This window comes from Aquarana catesbeiana, linkage group LG04 (genome assembly GCF_042186555.1).
Source record: "Aquarana catesbeiana isolate 2022-GZ linkage group LG04, ASM4218655v1, whole genome shotgun sequence".
Lineage (NCBI taxonomy): Eukaryota > Metazoa > Chordata > Amphibia > Anura > Ranidae > Aquarana > Aquarana catesbeiana.
Window position 1 is genome coordinate 313598639 of NC_133327.1, and position 21202 is coordinate 313619840.

General features: G+C 42.5%; 1 protein-coding gene across 7 annotated transcripts in view; it reads left to right on the top strand.

The window, feature by feature from the left end:
* The window catches only part of SENP6 (SUMO specific peptidase 6), a 172576-nt gene that overhangs the window by 140844 nt on the left and 10530 nt on the right, over positions 1–21202 (top strand). For all 7 annotated transcript variants that reach the window (XM_073626821.1, XM_073626822.1, XM_073626823.1 and 4 more), the window contains 2 exons: positions 10281–10381; positions 20758–20846. In XM_073626821.1, the coding sequence (XP_073482922.1) occupies positions 10281–10381; positions 20758–20846 (190 nt within the window). The remainder of the gene's footprint in view (positions 1–10280; positions 10382–20757; positions 20847–21202) is intronic.

The following is a 21202-nucleotide window of genomic DNA, read 5'->3' on the forward strand; positions in this document are numbered from 1 at the left end:
GCCAACTACAAGAAACGTCTGAGCTCTGTGATTGTCACTCATTAAAAAGCAAATCAATTTATAACTTTTTTGAAATGTGTTTTTTTTGGACTTTTTTGTTATTCTTTCACTGTTAAAATAAACCTACCAGTAAAATTATAGACTGATCATTTCTTTGTACGGAATCAGCAGGGGATCAAATACTTTTTTCCCTCGTAAATTTTCCTGCTCCTGACGATCGCAGCAGTACCACATACGTGTATGTTAGTTGTTCCTGTAGTACAGCCCAGAAACAATGGTGTACATTTTGCATTTTTGTATCCTACATAAAACACAGACACTAATACGAATAAAAAAAAAAAAAAAATTCTACCCAAAATATTCTGACTGTGACCTTTGACTCCAAACTAACACTAACCCTGGCTCATTTTTTATTTGATTTTTTTTTTTTTTTTTTTTACACACTTTTGTTGGTGTATATCTTCCTCTCCTGCTAGAAGAGAAAGATGCAACGTACCTTCCTCTTCATTCAGAAGAGGAAGTAAACACGGGCAGGCTTACAGTAACTGATCACTGTGATGGCCAATCAGAGGCTATCACAGCGATCAGGTGACTCGGGTCCTGATTGTTAGTACAAGACCCGGGGCTCTCAATTAGAGCCTGGTCTCTGCGCTGGGAGCTCGCTGTGCGTCGCGCTCCTAGTACAAAGACAGATATGCATACAGTGCATCCAGGAAAGTATTCACAGCGATTCACATTTTCCACATTTTGTTATGTTCCAGCCTTATTCCAAAACAGAATTAAAGTAATTATTTTCCTAAAAATTCTACAAACAATATCTCATAATGACAGCATGAAAGAAGTTTGTTTGAAATCTTTGCAAATTTAATAAAAATAAAAAATGAAAAAAATCATATGTACATACAGTGGGGCAAAAAAGTATTTAGTCAGCCACCAATTGTGCAAGTTCTCCCACTTAAAAAGATGAGAGAGGCCTGTAAATGTCAGCAAAGGTATACCTCAACTATGAGAGACAAAATGTGGAAACAAATCCAGACAATTACATTGTCTGATTTTTTAAAGAATCTGTTTGCAAATTATGGTGGGAAATAAGTATTTGGTCAATATCAAAAGTTCATGTCAATACTTTGTTATATATCCTTTGTTGGCAATGACAGAGGTCAAACGTTTTCTGTAAGTCTTCATAAGGTTGTCACACACTGTTGCTGGAATGTTGGCCCATTCCTCCATGCAGATCTCCTCTACAGCAGTGATGTTTTGGGGCTGTCGCTGGGCAACACAGACTTTCAACTCCCTCCAAAGGTTTTTCTATGGGGTTGAGATCTGGAGACTGGCTAGGCCACTCCAGGACCTTGAAATGCTTCTTACGAAGCCACTCTTTCGTTACCCGGGCAGTGCGTTTGGGATCATTGTCATGCTGAAAGACCGAGCTACATTTCATCTTCAATGCTCTTGCTGATGGGAGGAGGTTTGCACTCAAAATCTCACGATACATGGCTCCATTCATTCTTTCATGTACACAGTCGTCCTGTTCCCTTTGCAGAGAAACAGCCCCAAAGCATGATGTTGCCACCCTCGTGCTTCACAGTAGGTATGGTGTTCTTTGTTTGCAACACAGCATTCTCTCGCCTCCAAACACGACGAGTTGTGTTTCTACCAAACAGTTCTACTTTGGTTTCATCTGACCATATGTCATTCTCCCAATCCTCTTCTGGATCATCCAAATGCTCTCTAGCAAACCTCAGACGGGCCCGGACATGTACTGGCTTAAGCAGGCGGACACGTCTGGCACTGCAGGATCTGAGTCCCTGGTGGCGTAGAGTGTTACTGATGGTAGCCTTTGTTACGTTGGTCCCAGCTCTCTGCAGGTCATTCACTAGGTCCCCCCATGTGGTTCTGGGATTTTTGCTCACAGTTCTTGTGATCATTTTGACCCCACGGGGTAAGATCTTGCGTAGAGCCCCAGATTGAGGGAGATTATCAGTGGTCTTGTATGTCTTCCATTTTCTAATTTTTGCTCCCACAGTCGATTTCTTCACACCAAGCTGCTTGCCTATTGCAGATTCAGTCTTCCCAGCCTGGTGCAGGTCTACAATTTTGTTTCTGGTGTCCTTTGACAGCTCTTTGGTCTTCACCATAGTGGAGTTTGGAGTGTGACTGTTTGAGGTTGTTGACAGGTGTCTTTTATACTGATAAGTTCAAACAGGTGCCATTAATACAGGTAATGAGTGGAGGACAGAGGAGCCTCTTAAAGAAGAAGATACAGGTCTGTGAGAGCCAGAAATCTTGCTTGTTTGTAGGTGACCAAATACTTATTTTCCACCATAATTTGCAAATAAATTATTTCAAAAATCAGACAATATGATTGTCTGGATTTGTTTCCACATTTTGTCTCTCATAGTTGAGGTATACCTATAATGACAATTACAGGCCTCTCTCATCTTTTTAAGTGGGAGAACTTGCACAATTGGTGGCTGACTAAATACTTTTTTGCCCCACTGTATGTATTCACAGCTTTTGCCATGACACACAAAATTGAGCTCAGGTGCATCTTGCTTCCACTGATCATCGTTGAGATGTTTCTGCAACTTGATTGGAGTCCACCTGTGGTAAATTCAGTTGATTGGACATGATTTGGAAAGGCACACACCTGTCTATATAAGGTCCCACAGTTAATAGTGCATGTCAGAGCACAAACAAAACCATGACGTCCAAGGAATAGTCTATAGACCTCCGAGACAGGATTGTATTGAGGCGCAGATCTGGGGAAGGGTACAAAAAACATTCTGCAGCATTGAAGGTCCCAATAAGCACATTGGCCTCCATCATCCATAAATGGAAGAAGTTTGGAACCCGATGACTCTTCCTAGAGTGGGCAGCCCGGCCACATTGAGCGATCTGGGGAGAAGGGCCTTAGTTGGAGGTGACCAAGAACCTGGTGGCCACTCCAGAAGAGCTCCAGCATTTCTCTGTGGAGAGAGGAGAACCTTCCAGAATAACAATCATCTCTGCAGCCCTTCACCAATCAGGCCTGTATGGTAGAGTGGCCAGATGGAAGCCAGTCCTCAGTAAAATGCACATGACAGCCCACCTGGAGTTTGCCAAAAGGCACCTGAAGGACTCTCACACCATGAGAAACCAAATTCTCTGGTCTGATGAAAAAAAGATTGAACTCTTTGGCCTGAATGGCAAGCGTCATATCTGGAGGAAACTAGGCACCGCTCATCAGCTGGCCAATACCATTCCTACAGTGAAGCATGGTGGTGAAATCATCATACTGTGGGGATGTTTTTTAGTGGAAGGAACTGGGAGACTAGTCAGGATCGAGCGAAAGATGCAGCAATGTACAGAGACATCCTTGATGAAAACCTGCTCCAGACCGCTCTGGACCTCAGACAAGGGCAAAAAAAAGACTTGAGGCTGTAATTGGTGCCAAAGGTGCTTCAACAAGGTATTGAGCAAAGACTGTAAATACTTATGTACATTTTTTTTATTTTTAATAAATTCGCAAAGATTTCAAACAAACTTCTTTCATTATGGGGTATGGTTTGTAGAATTTTGAGGAAAATACTGAATTTAATCCATTTTGGAAATAGGCTGTAACATAATATGTGGAAAAAGTGAAGCACAGTGAATACTTTCTGGATGCACTGTATATTCGGCCCCACAGAAAAAGACCCGCTTCTAAAAGGTTGAATATATGAGTATGGAAGGGGTTAAAGCACTACTTTGATCCACCACCCACCTACAGTGAGTTTGTCATCTCCCGTCTCCTAAAACTCTCATCAACATCAGCTGCCCGGGTTTGTGAGTATTGAGCCCTTGTCTCACATTGCACCTCTTTGCTTAACAATATGAGGCACAGCATGTCTTCAAGGGCAGTTCTGCTCCCATGGCTGACCTCACCCTTTACCTGGTTCGGGGGGCATTTTCTCAGTATCCCCAAATGAACCGGACACCCATTATCTGGAACCTGAGACCCCTATTAGTATAGAGTCATCATAGTTGGGGTCTCCTTTAGCATATTCAGGCAGCAACGAGGCCACCACCATGTCTACTTTAGACTTTCTATCTGTTTATACCCAGTTGTTAAAAAAAATCAGCCTGCAGAAGCTTGAACTACACTACAGTGTCTACAAAATGGGCCTGTAACCTCTGTTGCCAATGCCATTTCTGACTCCCCACAGTTTGTTTCGGGAGAGGCAGCTTTTGGGTCACCACAGCCTCCTGCAGTTGACTAAGATATACAGGGGGTTTCTTTCAACCTTATTAATACAGTGTGCACTACCCTGCATCTGGAGAATCAGCCTGCTGTTCCAGGTCTTACATCATTAGCTGTACAGCTTTCTGCTACAGTGCCTTGGAAAAGTATTCATACCCCATAAAATGTTCCACATTTTGTAATGTTACAACCAAAAATGTAAATGTGTTTTATTGGGATTTTATGTGATAGACAAACACAAAGTGGCACATAAATGTGAAGTGGAAGGAAAATGATAAATGGTTTTCTGATAAGTGTGGCGTGCATTTGTATTCAGCCCCCCTAAGGCAGTACTTTTGTAGAACCACCTTTCGCTGCAATTACAGCTGCAAGTCTTTTCAGGATTTCACTAACAATTGAGTTCCTTCCTTAGATTCAAGTTTGCATACACTGGCTTGGCCCTCTATTCTGTGCTAACTGTAATATTGATCTGCCAAACCATGTCAGAATGGGTAAAATCTCTTAAAGAAGTTCCCTCCATTGTGGGAATAGGCCTGTTTTTATATAGTGGTTGAAGTAAATGTCTGGTGTCTTGTGCTTCAGTTGTGACAGCCTACTACAAGTCTCAAAACCTGTCTCACATGGGTCTGTGCAAATGTGTTGGGCACTCTGGCTGCATGCTTGGAGCACTGGTGAGATGTCTAACAATCATCTGATTCAGTCAACCTTTGCCTAGCATTGGCTGTACAGACCTGTTCTTGACACCGTTATTAGCGATGCTATGGGTGGCCAGAGTGTGCTCTTCCCATAGTATAGAAGATCTATGAGAGGGTCAGAGTAATCCATGTCTTTTTCTTAAAAATAGTAAACATTGATTAAGAGTAAAGGTCCGATATATATATCTATCTATCTCTATGACCATTGCTCATAATGCTCCTCTGTTCTTCAAGTCCAGATAGTAAATGGTATAAAAAAAAATGACTGAAATATCTACTTTTCATGCAGAAAGCAGTGCTGCAAGCTTCTTCTAGTGCCAGCAATCTAAATGCTAGGGTTTTCGTTTTCTAACAAAAAGGGAAGGGTCACTGTTCAGGCAGCATTGCTGTTTGCTTAGCTGTTAGTAGACTTTGCTCTCCTAAAAACTTATGCCAGGGACTATTTGACCAGTACTTAAGCATTTAGTCAATATCACCCACAGAAATAAGATTTCCTGTATGTGTGATTGGATCACTTCTTTTTTGCAGCATATTTTCACTTCTTACAACACTTGGAACATTCATGTAATTATAGCAGACATTCTGCCTACTAAGCACTGAGGAAATGGGGAGTAACTGGAATGTAGTGCAGTTTCAGCATAATAGCAGGTGAACATTTGCAATTAAATCTTAAAGTGTTACTAAACCCACAACAGTAAAATCAGTCTGTATAGGCAGCATAGCATGCTTGTTCTACTCACTGTGGAACGTAAGGGGTTAATCCTCTTCATTGCATAAAAAGGCTGTTTTATCCTGTATGCATAGATCCCCCTCCTCCCTGCACTGTCTATCTGGGGAAGGCCAACAAACACACAGGCAATAGCCAATCTGCACAAGCTCAGTTGTGTCTTTTATGCTGGAGAGAATAGTTTATTGTTCTCAGAGCTAGCCAGGTCACATGATATTGACATCACAAATGTGGGCGTGTATACAGGCTGTAGTGAAAATCTCCACCTTCCTGAACTCTCTGAAGAAACTGTGCGGTTTATGATGTAACTGTGGTATACAGATCATCCAAAAAGGTATATAGTGGCAGTATTTTAATGTAAAAAGAAGATTTATAAACTGTGGGGAAGCGGATGAACTATTTTCATATTACTGGTTTTAGTAACACTTTAACTTAACTCAGGCAAATCTCTAAATACACACGAAATACATTTAGATGACTGACTTGTTTTGTTTGTCAATAGATTTGTATTTCTGTCCATCCAGTACTGAAGTTTGCCCAACTCTGTTACACTCACAGAAAGGAGCATGACACCACTGTCTTTGTTCTTATTAAGAAATGCAATGCTCACACCACCCTGTCTCCAGCCTGTGAATGGACAGTGGAGAAGCAGCACAATAACTAAGACATCCCTCTGCTCTTAACCTCATGTCAGCTTGTAAATTGTTGGCTCTCTGTGCTGTCACTGCTTCTCCCCGGTCTGAGAGCTGCTGAACAGGGCATTGCAAGAGGCCAACAAGGGATGTTAGCAGTGCTGGAGGAAGCTTAAAGAAGAAGTACAGCCTAAGCGTGTTTGGCTGTACTTCTCCTGTGTATCACATAAGTGCATTTCGTTATGCACTCCTCTGACCTGTTTTCAGCCGACAGTGGGCTGACATGACAGAGCCAGTCCAGGCTGGGGCAAGATCTCAACAATATGGCTTGGATCCGCCCACAGACCTGGACCGGCACCTGGCTCAGCATCTCAACGAGCCACAGGGAGCTCTGAGCGATCAGCTGTGTTAGATCGCATGGTTCTCAGTCTTAGAGCCAGCGGGGGACAGGTGCAGCATCAGAACGATGCTGCATCCACCTACGTATGATTCTTGGGGGGAAAAAAAAACCCCTGTACTTCTCTTTGAAGGCAAGTATTTACTTCTTAATCCTCTCCTTGACTAAACAAGTATTTAACCTTGAAAGTGTATGTGGATAAATGTGTAGCGCTAAAAGTATTTAACGTGACAACCTGGGAATAATACCAGGCAAGTGATGTACTTTTTTTTGCACGTATTTACATGCACTTGGTAGTAGTTACACGTTATTGTGTTATTTAGATTGTCTATTTTCCATTTACACACAGATTTGTATTTGTGTTTATTCATTTATGGTTTTTGAGTGTATATCACTTGCCTGGTATTATTCCCAGGTCGTCACAATAAATACTTTTAGCGCTACACATTTATCCACATACACTTTCACAATTTAGTCTTATTGCTGTGTTAGCAGCTTATCCCTTTTTAGAGGTGCAGTAATTTATCTCTACATTTCAAGTATTTAACCTTAACAGGGTTTAGAAAAATTCTGATTATTCCTTTGCAACCATGACCAGAATCTTTATATTCATTTGCACTTGTAGCACAAACGTGCTGGGATATCAATTTTGCCTCAGCCGCAGCATGTTTCTCACCTCATCCAGCCGCTGTTGTATCTTAAAGAGGAAGTAAACTCTGTTGTGTTTTTTCTTTCTTCCGTGCAAAGTAAAGGCATAATGTGCTAGTATGCATCGCATACTAACACATTGTGACACTTACCTGCAAACGTAGCCCGCATCGTCCCTGCTGGAGGCTGCATCCATCTTCGCCCATCTTCCCTCTGGAGCCACGGACTCCAGCTGTGTGACTGGCCGGAGCCATGTGATGTCACTCCCGTGCATGCACGCGAGAGCTGCCAGTCACGACACACACTTCTGAAGTAACGGCACGGGCGGCGCACTTTTAGGAGATATTTACAGTACCTATAGGTAAGCCTTATTCTAGGCTTACCTATAGGTACAAATTATACAGGAAGGTTTACTTCCTCCTTAAGGTGGTTGGGAGGGTGTAAAACTGTGGCTCAGCTGCCTATTTTTAAAGCAAGTGTAAAAAATGCCTCTTAGTAGTCAGAAATTCAGACTCTTCATTCCTTGTTCCTCTAAGTGTCTTGCTTCACTGAGAGGACTTGAGACATTTTACAGATAGTATCCCATTCTTGGCAGTGTCCTTAGGCCCATGTCACACTTTCTGACTGCGCCAGAGACTGGATCGCTGTGCACAACAGGACAAGGTAGAGAAGTTCTGGTTTCCACAGATTGCTCCGTCACTGACTGGATGAGCATGGCATCACCATCACTGGTAAATTGTTTTCTAGCCATTTCTGTCAGTGGGGAGTGTACTCGCTCATCTTGCCAGTGACAGAAAGTGTCTGAGCAGTGGGCTCAGGAAGGACACAGATTGCTTAGCTGGGCTGTAATTTGGAGCGATTTTGGCGCTAGCGCCAGGATCGTATTTGTGATGTGGGCCTTTTCTCCTTTTTAAAGGGTTATTATTGCATATGAAAATTTAACAATATTTGAACATCAGTGTAAATTTTTAAACCTGAATATTCTTCGAAATGCTTGAAAGGTGTTAAAATCATTAAATCATTGCAATGCTTTTTTTTTTCCTCTTTTTGATTCTAAACAACATTGAGGATTTGAACAACAACTCTTAAAGCAATATTAAAAGCAAAACTTTATTATATTGCAGCTTACCAATTCTTAGATGTGATGGCTTGCCTTACTTTTCTTTTTAGGCTTTCTTCTATTTTCATCTGGTGATCTGGCCAGTAAGTCTGTTGTTGTTCAAAAGAACAAGCTCTTGCAGCTATATTAGTCACAGGAATGACACAAATGATTTACCATTGACAGATGTGCTTACAATGATTAGCTTTTATTTATGTAAAACCTTTATCCCAAAAGGAAAAAACTGTTGCTGTAGCTGCTTATAAAGTGACAGCTGGAGTTCAGCTTCAATTTGTTAGTGAATCTAAATCTGCTAGTACATCTTACACTCCCCTCCCTCCAAACTGACAATGCTGCTGTCTCTCCTTTACGTATTCATCCAGAGTGGGGGCATGCTAAAAGAGGTGGAGTGTTACTGGCCAGGCCACCAGGTGAAAACAGAGGAGAAAAAAATAAAGAAAACTAATGAAGCCACCAGATCTAATGATTGGTGAGCTGCAATATATTACATAGTTGGTTTTGGCTTTAATACTGCTTTAACACTAACTTTTCAGTGTAGGCCTAGCCAAAGAAATTACAACTCAGTTGGAAGTTAGCACCAATATGATGAATGTTTCTTAAGCAAGTGCTTTCAATATAAAAATGCTTGCTTGTTTCCACCCCCCATGGCCAACTGATATTGGAGAAGAGGGGAACTGATCATGTGAAATTGATTTTTAGCAGACAATCATGCATGTCAAAGCGAAGCATTCATGTGTATGAAAAGGTCTTTTAATAACATACAATTTCTTTTGACTGTCTTATGTCTGTGGCTAGCTTTAAAATCATTACATAAGTTTGTAATTAAATCTAACAATGAAAGAAAGGCCATGTAGCGCACATGAAAACAAATAATTAATTTTTTTTTCTTTTTTTTTTGAAGCTTCAAACTGCTGTTAGGTGAATAGTGTACAGTGTTTGCACAGCACAAAAAGGGGGCAGAGCAAGCAAAAAGAAAAAGTAAGGGCAAGAGGGAGCAGATATGATTTAAAGGTGCCTGACGCTCCTAAGCAATCTGTCAGTGTCCCTCCTCTGCCCACTTCTCAGAAGCAACTGGCACGCAGATAGAAGGAAGGGCACCTGTAAGAGAGACTGGTATTTGAGCAGCAGCTGCTGGAATAGGAAGAGGCAGGCTGGGGTGAAATTGGCTAAGTGTTGGACTGAGAAAGGGACAAAGATGGGCAGCATTGGAGCAAGCACCTGTCAATCGACCTGCTGAAGCCAACCTTCAAGTCAACAAAAAGTCATGTGAGACAGCTTCCAGAGGGAAGAAAGTGAATGGGGAACCAGGGAAGCCTGAGGAGCATGCGCAATGACAGTGGCCACATAGTGGCAAAGATAGCAGCCAATCCTTCGGCTCCTAACAGTAGGGAAGTCTATGGGAAAGGCAGGATCAACCAGGTATTAACTAATAAGGAAAAGGAAAAACTTTATGCTGGTGAGTTTCTGCATACGGGTATAAGATATATCTTTTAAAGAGAGAGACGTAAATACATTTTTTGGGTTTAATGACACTTTAATTGTGCTGACAGTAGTCACATAATTTGTTACAGCAGTGAACACCACTGTTATGAATTTTGCCCCTTTAGCAGCCTTTTAAACTAAATTGAGATCATGTTAAAAAGCAAGATTATCATTCCATCCCAAAGAAGCCAGCTTACCTATACCTTCTCCTGTGTAGTGAATTTTAAATTGTCACATATTCTTTATAGATGTTAAACTGCGACAAGAGAATTGTGCAAATGTGCTTTCTGTTTCATCTAGTATTCACTCCAAATCCAGTCCATGTGACCTACTTAAATTGTGTTTTATCCCACACAGATGGTTTGCACAGAATACAAATAAGCTATACTGATTCACCAGATGACTTGAAAAAGAATGAAGAGGAGTTCATAGATTTCTCAGATGACCAAGATAATCTGGTATGTGAAATAACTAACTGTAAAGTTTCATAAACATTTTTTTATTTAAAGCACAGTTGAGCGGTGAAATGGGATGCTAGAACAAATATCTAATGTGAATGTAAAGTTATGATTTGCACATCTGTGAATTTTGTTTGACAATACTGCATGCGTCATATTCATACAGAAAAGCCTGTTTTATTAAAACATTGATTGTCCATATGCAAATAAGCCATTTTGTAATTTAAAGTTGTCAAAAGTAATATTTCTGCAGCTGCAATCATTTTCTAAAATTGGACAGAAAATGTATGTCTCGTTTCTGTAACCATGACACCACTATGACATGACCATCCTTTACATTGCTTGCTCATGTAGTTGCCTCAAGGATTTTTATACTAATTATCTCCTTTTTATAATTCTGATGCTGATCGTATGATTATAGGATATAGGAGGTAGAGCTTTTCACTTGGCACTCAGAAAGTAGAAAGTTAATAGCATGCAGGTAGATAGAGCAGAAATATTTGCAAAATGTTTTGTATATTATAGAACTGCTGTGGACATCCTTTAAAGGCCATTTATTAAAGTTTTAGATAGCATAGGGAAGATTTACATTTTTTTTTAAATATTTATTTATTTTTATTTTTTTTTTGCATGATCCTATTAAGGAGATTTTTATTTGTGTGATGTTTGTGCAAGAAATATAGGGTGTGATCTTCTCTGGGACAGGAAAGTGCACAAACCAATAAAAAAGATGTTATCGTACATTACAGGATGGTAGCCACAACTGTAGAGTCCTTTCTGGAGATTGGCTGCTGGCAAAGCTGTTAGAACTGCTCTGCTTAACCACTCCCAGCAAGTTGTTTATTTCATTTTTTTCTTTGCTAGTGTCCTTAGGAAACTGGCATCTTCTCTGAGAGAAGAAAAAAAAAATCGTTAAAGTGATTGTATAGGATCATTTTTATTTAAATAACAAACATATCATACTTACCTCCACTGTGCAGCTCGTTTTGCACAGAGTGGCCCTGAACCTCGTCTTCTGGGGTCCTCCGGTGGCCCTTGCGGCTCCTCCTCCTCCTCCTCGCATCAGATAACCTCCTAGGAGAACCGTTCTCTTGAGGGGGTTACCTTGCGGGCACGCTCCCGAGTCAAGCAGTTGCGTCCACAGACACGAATGCCAGACTCGGCCCCTCCCCCGGTGCCCGCGTCATTGGATTTGATTGACAGCATCGGGAGCCAGTGGCTGCGCTGCTATCAATCTATCCAATTAAGAGCCGGGACCCCGTGGAGAGAGGGACAGCGCATCCCCGCTGAAGAGATGACGGGGCTCAGGTAAGTAAAACGGGGGGCCGGGGACTGCCAGGTGTTTTTCCATCTTAATGCATAGGATGCATTAAGGTGAAAAAACACGAGAGTTTACAACCCCTTTTAAGATTTGTTTTAAGGCAGCCATACATGGATGGAAATTCAGCCGGTTCAGCAGGGACCAGCCAAACTTCGATCCATGTGTGGGTAGACTGGTTGTGCTGAAGTTGATCTACTGATACAAGCAGCCTGTCCTGCTTGTCCTGAAGTCGATCTACTGATCTGACTTCTGTGCAACTAGCTTGTCAGGTTTGTTATGATAGATCAGTGCTGCTGGCAGCACTGATCAATGTATTCTGGCGGCAGGAACATCTCCCTGTCGTCAGAACACAATAGCTCAGAGGAAAGGATTCCCCCATCCATCCGCAATCACATCAAATGCGTGAATTGGGGGGAAATGGGTCTTTTTTTTTTTTTTTTTTTTTTTTTTTTTAATTCAACCCGCTGGTTGAACAAAAAAATACTTCAAGCAAGTTTCTTTTACAACTGCAGAGACCTTATGTGTCATTTTTCAGTCTTTCCGGATCAGCTGATCCTTGACAAAGCCTGGGAGGCCTTACTGGGACCCAACGAAAAGATGCCGTGGGGTCGGTCTATCACCTACCTTTGTACACTGGATACTGGGTTTCAGACGTGCAAATCAAGTCCTGCGGTGTGCTCTACAGATCCAGGGCTGTTGCTCACTCTTCATGGTCCCTTGTTACTGAAGACCCCAGCAAGAGTTTGGCCACCAGAGGCAAGAAGTCCCTGTGTAGTTTTTGTGTAATCCTATGTAAACTGGGACCCCACCAAGCGCAGTAAGTCAGGGCCTTTTGGCTTTTATTGGGGGAGCCCCTGAATGCATTCTACAGAGCTAATGTGAGTTCCCCTTAACCCCTGCTGGGGCGGAGTCCTCCTCTTATCCAGGGATGAATGTACCTATACCAAGGCTACTGAACCTGTGTGAACCTTCCTTGCAGCATCTGAGTGCACTTGAACAACTCAGGCCTTACTGTGCTTGCATGCTCCTTGCAGCTCCACTATCTAAGCTTGTTACACCTTACAGGTACCAGGGCTTTCCCCTCCCTCTCCACAGCAGTGGAGGTCATGAGGACTATTTCACACAAATAGCAGATCACTAGTGTGTAGGGGTAAGAGTTGAAAGGGGGTCAGCCTTAGCTCCAGTGGAGTTGGTTGTTTATCTATTCAGGGCCCCATCGCCCTTCTTCTGATAGTTGCCCCCTATCTGACTTCCTGCCTTCCTCTCACCACTCTGCTGCACTGTCTGCCACAAAAACGTACTCTTCTTATCCAGAGAGGAATTTCTGACACAATGAGGTTGATTTACTAAAGGCAAATCCACTGTGCAGTTGCTGTAGATCTGAGGGGAAGATCTGAAATGAGGGGAAGCTCTGCTGATTTATATCATCCAATCGTGCAAGCAAAAATGCTGTTTTTTATTTTCCTTGCGTGTCCCCCTCAGATCTACAGTGATTTACAGTATTTGCAGTGCACAGTGGATTTGCCTTTAGTAAAAAAAAAAAAATAAGTGTTTAATTCATGGGCAAATGTAAGCTTTAAACTGGCCTCTAACAAAGACAGAAATGTATTCTTAAGAAGAAATGGGCCTCCAGGCCAGCCAAGACTGGGTAGGGTAGTAGGGGAAAGTCTTTTGACCTTTTGTTCCCAGAAAATCTCATCTGCCTGGGTCTAGAGTGTTACTTCCAAGGGTTACAAACTGGATTTTCTCGTTCAGCCTCCTCCATATTTCATGCCTTCAAACCTGCCCCCTTCCCGGTCTTTGTGAGCGGACCTGCTTACTCTAATCCAGTAGCTTGTCTCAAGCAGTCATTACCTCTGACCTCAATGGACATTGGCAGACCATCCTAGATAAATCTGGAAGAGAGCTTGTTTTGAAAAACAGACTTACTGGCTGGCTCACCAGATGAAAATAGAAGAAAGCAAGCCTAAAAGAGAAAACTTATACAGCAATCACATCTAAGAGTTGAATATAATGATTTAAGGCTTTTATTCAGGATGTAGCTCATATCTCTCCTCCTGTTTGTTCCCCTGTGCCAGAAAAGAGCTGGGTGGGTGTTAAATGAGAGCGCTCTCTACCCCCCCCCCCCCCCCCCCCGCCCCCTTTTTTTATTTTCGTTTTGCATGTACTGGTTAGACTCTTGCACGAAGGAGAGAGTACTGATGCTGTGGAAGTGTTCTTTTCCAAACAGACTTTCATGAGGACTCCTTTTACCACCTTTCCCTAATCTCTGATAGAGGAACATTGTACTAGTTTGTATTCTGTTTTGCGTTGGGCTACATACCCTACCCCTCCTAGGGTCTGTGTTTGTGTATTGCATTTGCCACTTCATCCCCTGTGCCCCCTAGGGACCTCAGTCTGGTTCTCTTGGCTTTGCAGAAGCCAACTTTCAAACCTTTTAGGGATTTTCCCTTGTCTGACCTTACCCATAGGATGACCTTTGTTGTTTTTATCATCACATCCTGTGAGGAAAGTCGAATTAGCAGCCTTATTCGGTAAGCAGTCTGTCCAGGTGTTGGACAAGGGCCACTTTTCTGCTTAAGGTGGGCTTTGTCTTTCGTCATAGGATATTGTCCTTTCTTTTTTATGTCCTGTTCCGAATCATCCAAAGGAAATTTCCCTCTACTGTCTGGACATAGCACTTGCTGTGAGATTTTTTTTTTTTTTTTAATCCAACAAGATTTTATTAAATTTGCAGGGAAAGCATTACAAACATTGTAAACAGGATTACACAGTACCTCTTATGCAACACATAATCCAATAGCCAAGTAACAATCTCAATATAACAGCTAAAAGCTAGTTCCAATCACAGTTAACCTCTATCCATGTCTCACCCAGCATTGATTCCTAACAACCTGTCGTATACCAGTTCCATAGGTGCTAATCCCGGTACATCTAACCATGGACCCCATATTTTTTCAAATTTTGGCATGCTACCTCTATGTTGGTAAATCAACTTTTCCATTTTTAGAGTCGTGTTAATACTTTCAGTCCACTCCTTAACAGTCGGGGACCTATCGGACTTCCAGTGAGTCATAATCAGCCTTCTGGCCTGAAAAAGTACTCTATGCACAGCTTCTCTGTTGTGTCCTTCCCATTCGTATTCCTCCAAAGCACCCAAGAGACACGCTCTAGGGTCCTGTGGAAGACTCACATTAAAGATTGAGTTGATATTTTGTACCACTCCTGCCCAGTACATGTGTAACTTGGGACATCTCCACAGCATATGTATCAGGTCACCATGTTCACGTTTACATCTAGTACATGTTGGTTCCGTCAGCCTGTTCATTAAGTGTAATCTGTGCGGAGTATAGTATGTTCTCAATAGTATATATAGTTGGGTGAGTTTTTGTGACACATTAAGTGAACATTGGTTCACTGCCTGAAAGATCTCCTCCCACTGATCCCCATCCAGCTGTCCCACCTCTGTCTCCCACTTCTCTCTCACCCTCAAGGGATGGTGTCTCATCACGGATTGCAACAGGATAGCATAGCATTGGGAGATAAATCCCTTAGATGAGCCAGCATCCCCCAGAAGGTTGAAAACCGGGGTTGGCGATAAGTGCCACTCCGAGGAGCGGCCCTGTGTCTGTACTGCGTGTCTAAGTTGCATATAGTAGAATGACATTGATGCTGGCAAATTATAAGCTTCTTTTAAATCAGAAAATGTGCGCAACACACCTTCCCTAAATATATGCTTTATATGAGTGATTCCAAACTGCTTCCAACGAGCTCAGCATTGTAATTTAGCTAGTTCCCCATATGTGTCATTGTGCCAAATGGGACTATATTCCGTATATCCATCTACGTTCTGGAGATATTTGGTCTTATTCCACACCTTTTGAATAAGACTGAACGTTGGGTATTTTTTATGTGGTTTAGTGAAGGCCAATGCCTCTAAAGCCATGTGAATCGGACCCTTACCCACTGTGTGAATCATTAGCCTGTGAGATGAGTTTTGTGACGGGACAAATGTACCAATCAGATGCTGCAGTTGAGAGGCCAGGTAGTACAGCCATGGGTTGGGCAATGCCAATCCACCACAGTCCTTGGGTCTCTGTAGATGTTCTAATTTGATCCGGGCGGGACCATTTTTCCAAATAAGGGTTCGGAAAATGGCATTTACTATGTGAAATATTTTTAATGGGATAACCATAGGGGTATTATGTAGAAAATAAAGTAACTGTGGCATGAGAAGCATCTTCACTAGGTTTACTCTACCTGCTACTGACATTAAGAGAGAGTTCCAGGTCTTAATTTTGTCCCTGAAGCGCTGTAGGAGTGGAAATATATTTAAATGTATAAAGTCCCGGGGCTGGGACGTGATTTGGATCCCTAAGTACTTGAAAGTAGTGGCAATCGGGATGGGACAAGTGGCGCATACCTCCTGTGATTCATCTCCATCTAATAAAAGAAGGGCAGACTTTGACCAATTTATATGCAGGCCAGAGAACTTCCCAAATTTAGATATGGTCGACATGGCCTCCTGAAGGGAGGGGCCAGTGTCACCGAGTAGGAGCATAGTGTCATCGGCGTACAACATAATTTTTTCCTGCATGTCACCATAGCAGAAGCCTGTAATGCCCCGATTTGACCTGATCCCGATCGCCAATGGTTTAATAGCCAGCGCGAAGAGGAGAGGAGACAGGGGACATCCCTGTCTCGTACCCCTCCTCAACACGAAGCTTGGGGAAAGATAGCCGGAAACCCTCACAGCGGCCTCCGGTCGACTATAAAGGAGCCTAATCCAAGATACAAACTGGGGGCCAAATCCAAAACTCTGCAGGACCGACCACAGATAGTTCCAGTCTATGCTGTCAAATGCCTTAGTGGCATCCAGTGACAGCAAGGCCCTGGAACCCATATTATCTGCTTTGGACTGCATATTAAGGAATAGCCTTCTCAAATTAACTGCCGTCGATTTATTGGGCATGAAGCCAGCTTGGTCTCCATGGACGATTGAAGTGATAACTCCAATTAATCTAATGGCCAAAGCTTTCGCTAATATTTTCACGTCACTCTGTAGCAGGGAGATCGGGCGATACGCCCCTGGATCTACTGGATCCTTACCAGGTTTGAGTAACAAAATAATATTGGCCCTTGACATTGATATTGGTAGGTGGCCTTCCTCCCGGGCTCTATTAAAGACTTTAAGTAACTGGGGTAGTAACTCAGTAGGATACTGTTTATATATTTCTATGGAAATTCCGTCCTCCCCGGGCGCTTTGCAGTTAGGAAAAGATCCAACCGCCTCCTGTAGTTCTTCCACTGTAAGGGGATTCTCTTTGTTTAATCTAGGGAAATCTATCTGTCCTAAGTATTGTTCTAACTCTTCAGATGTATAAGATGTACCCGGCTTATACAAATCTTCATAAAACGCGTTTAGTACCTGCAGCACCTTTTCAGGCGTGTTAACTATGTTTCCCTCTTTAGTCCTAATAGCACCTATAGTTGGGGACTTCTGGTATGCATTTGCGATTCTCGCCAGTATGCGGCCTGTTTTCTCGCCCTCCTCAAAAAACGCCTGCTTAGCAAAGAATCTCTTCTTGTCGGCCGATGAGGACAGCAGTTGGCGGTATGCAGAAAGAGCCGCCTGCCATGCCTCCTTGGTCGAATCGGAAGGATCCGTGACATATAATTGTTCCATCTCTTGTACTCTAGTTTCAAGTTCATTTTTAAGTGCTGAAGAGTCTTTTTTAACCTTATTAATTTCAGCAATTAACACACCCCTCAAATATGCCTTAAAGGCATCCCATTGCCCAATCATCGATTCATCTGGATCCTGGGTGCGGAAAAACTCACACATGCTCCCAACTATCCCCTCGTGTGAGCGGAACAGTTTCAACCAAAAAGCATTCAATTTCCAAGGGGCTTTAGGTAGTGTAACTATTGGGGCAATTATAAGCCGTATAACCACTGGTGAGTGGTCTGATACACTGCGGGGCCTATGTATCATATCAGAAACAAACGGGAGCATGTTTAAGCTGCACACCCCCAGGTCAATTCCAGATAAACAACCATGGGTTTTGGAAAAGCATGTAAATAGTCTAACTCCAGGGTTCCTATGTCTCCAGACATCCACCCAGCCCACCTCTTGCAACAACCGCGCCAGGGGGGTAGCCCTGGAGAGGGCAGAGGCTCCGGGTCCTGGGTGTCTATCTTCAACTGGATTTAAGCAGCAATTAAAGTCCCCCGTTACCAACAGCGGTGCGTCAGGCCTGCCATCCATAAATGTCAGCAGAGACCTAAGCACCGCCGCCGTGAAGGGGGGAGGAATATATACCACCGCCAGCACACAAGTCAGTGTACCCAACCTGCAATGAAGAAAAACATAACGACCTTCACTATCAATTTCATTTGCGATTTCTTCAAAGTCCAGGTTGCCATGGATCAACACGCTCACCCCCCTAGAATATGAGGTGTGCGTGGAGTGATAGGCCTTTCCTACCCAGGAGTATCCCAGGAAGCCCACAGTGTCCGCAGTCAAGTGGGTCTCCTGGTAGCAGAGAATTCCGGGGATGTACTTTTTCAAACACATGCGAATCATGGTACGCTTCAATGGGGAGTGTAGTCCCCTAACGTTCCAGGATACTATTGGGATGCCCGCCATGTCTGCTTGTAGGTGAGTAGTATTGACCGGTACTTTGTGTGCACCTGTGCAAGGTAGTGGATCCATTTCTGTAGCAAGGTTCTGCTAGGTTTGCCGTAGGTTTGATGAAGTCGTGTGCTGTTGAGGTATCCTTCGTTCTGCTTGTAACTCTTATTGCTAGGGTCTTCCCCGTTTCAGTGGGGGGTGGTGAAAAAGAAAACTTTCTTGTGCTATAAACTGCACATTCTGCCAACATGGCACTTGCTGTGAGATTTTACCTCTCAGATATTTCCTCCTTTAAGCAATTGAAATGCCCCTTTGTGCTTCCTAAGGTTTTCATAAGGGTCTTCCTGCATCTCGCGCCACCATTGTTAGGTGGATCCATTATCATTAGTCAATAGTCTGAATGATAGAATTCCTCCCTTCTGTTTTAAAGCACATTCTACCAGATCTGTTAGAGCCTCATGGGCTTTTCAGCATCAGGCATCTGTTTTTTAGATTTGCAAGGCTATCACCTGGGCTTCTGTCCAGGTGTTTTAAGTTTTACCAGGTGGACGTTCAGGCCTCTCTTGATGCCAGTTTCAGACATAAGGGTGCTTCAAGCTGTTATGAGTCTGTCAAGAATTCCTGACTCATCTGTTTGCTGTGTTGCCCACTCCTTACTTGTTCTGCTCTTGGAAGTCCCAGTTTTAATGATTAAAAGGAGCCCGCCCTGTACAGTTTGATCAGAATAGAATTTTTGACTTGCTAGCAAAGTCTATTTCCTGGAGTACAATACAGGTCCATCTCCTCTGCCCTAATGATCTCCCTATTTTTTGCTACAAAACTGAAGCTAGCTGTAAGTGGAAGGGTATGTTATCCTAGCAATTTTTTTTTCTGCCAGTGTCCAGTCACCTAAATGTACCTACATATAACCCAGTTGTAATGATTTTACAATCTACTGCATTCCAGGAATTTTGTTTAGTCAAAAATCCTAATTTCTTACCTGTAAAATCCTTTTCTTGAAGTACATTACAGGACACCTATCCCTCCATTCAGTTTCTTTTGACCCACACCTACTACTACTTGCTGGGAGTCAGATGGTTTATGCAGGGCTTTGCCATTGTCAAATCCCTCATGCCCAACATTCCTTAATACCACCCAGTGTCTTGTGTGAACTCTAAGAAAATTATTTTACAGGTAAGACCAATCTTTTTCACAGGTTTAACTCTTCCTCACCTAAAGTGATTGTAAACGATCATCTTGTAAAACAACCCATTTCATTTAAAATAGAAATGGAAGGCAAAACCTTTTTGTATAGATATAAAAATACATTCTAAATACCTTTTTTCCCTTTTTTTATAAGTGATCACATTTCCTCTGTTCTCAGCTGCATAAGAGCTGGGGGGAGGAGAAGCAGCAGCACACTGAGCTTCCCAGTGAATGGCTGTGCAGCGGGGGCGTATCAAGTCTGATCATTGGAGGAGAGCACACAGAGTTCCCAGCATAGCTAGAGAACTGACCATGGTGTGCTCTCCTGCTTAGTGTGGTCAGTTTTTAATAGGAAAGCAGAGGGAATAGCGAGAACACCAGGGATTTTACACAAAGGAAGTAATACAAAGAGAACAGGGTATTTTCTCATACAAGTACATGGTACAGCAGGTACATATCAGGAATATGAAGTATTGGGGTAACAAACGTTGTAAACCCTTGTGTTTTTTCACCTTAATGCATTCTATGCATTAAGGTGAAAAAAACACCTGGCAGTCACCGGCCCCCCTGTTTTACTTACCCAAGCCCCTTCATTTGTTCGGCAGGGACTCACTGTCCCTCTCTCCATGGGGTCCCGGCTCTTGATTGGATAGATTGATAGCAGTGCAGCCATTGGCTCCCGCTGCTGTAAATCAAAACTAATGACGTGGGGGGAGGGGCCGAGTCCGACATTTACGCCCGCAAGGTAACCCCCTCGGGAGAGCGCTTCTCCTAGGCCAAGGGGGTATCTGATGCAGAGAGGAGCCGCGAGAGCCGCAGAGTGACCCCAGAAGAGCAGGTTCAGGGCCACTCTGTGCAAAATGAGCTGCACAGTGAAGGTAAGGATGATATGTTTGTTATTTTTTAAAAAAAAAAAAAGATCCTTTACAATCACTTTAAGTTTTTTTTTTTTGTTTGTGTCATTGGAAAAATGAAGCATCATTTGGTGTACGAATAAGTGAAAGAAATCTGCACAACAGGGGCAAAGATGGCAATACAAACCTTGCCAAGGTTCTAATTCTTTCAATTTCCCTATCCAAAACAAAATAAAAAGTTTTAGGCTGGAGTTTTGTTTTGTTTTTTGTTTTTTTTTTCAATATAATCCAAAAATATCAGTAGATATTAGCTGTCTTGATTTATATTTCTTACTTTAATATAGAGGGTTTGCAATGTGTAATTATAATTCCTCTTTTGTAGGATGAAAGCAGTGATGATGGTGGACTTGCTGATGACAATTTCACTTCAGAAGCAGGAAAATGGCATCTGAAACCTACATTCTGCAAGCAGTAAGTACACACTGAGTTTAAAGAGTTGTTCACCTTTTTAATTACCATTTTCCAAAAAGATCCACCATGCATTTTACAGTAAGGGGAAAAAGTATTTGATCCCCTGCTGATTTTTTACATTTGCCAACTGAAAAATGATCAGTCTATAATTTTAATGGTAGGTTTATTTTAACAATGAGAGACAGAATAGCATTTAAAAAATCCTGAAAAAAAGCATTTCGTAAAAGTTATAAATTGATTTGCATTTTAATGAGTGAAATAAGTATTTGACCCCTTTGCAAAACTATGTACTTGGTGGCAAAACCCTTGTTGGCAATTAGAGGTCAGACATTTCTTGTAGTTGGCCACCAGGTTTG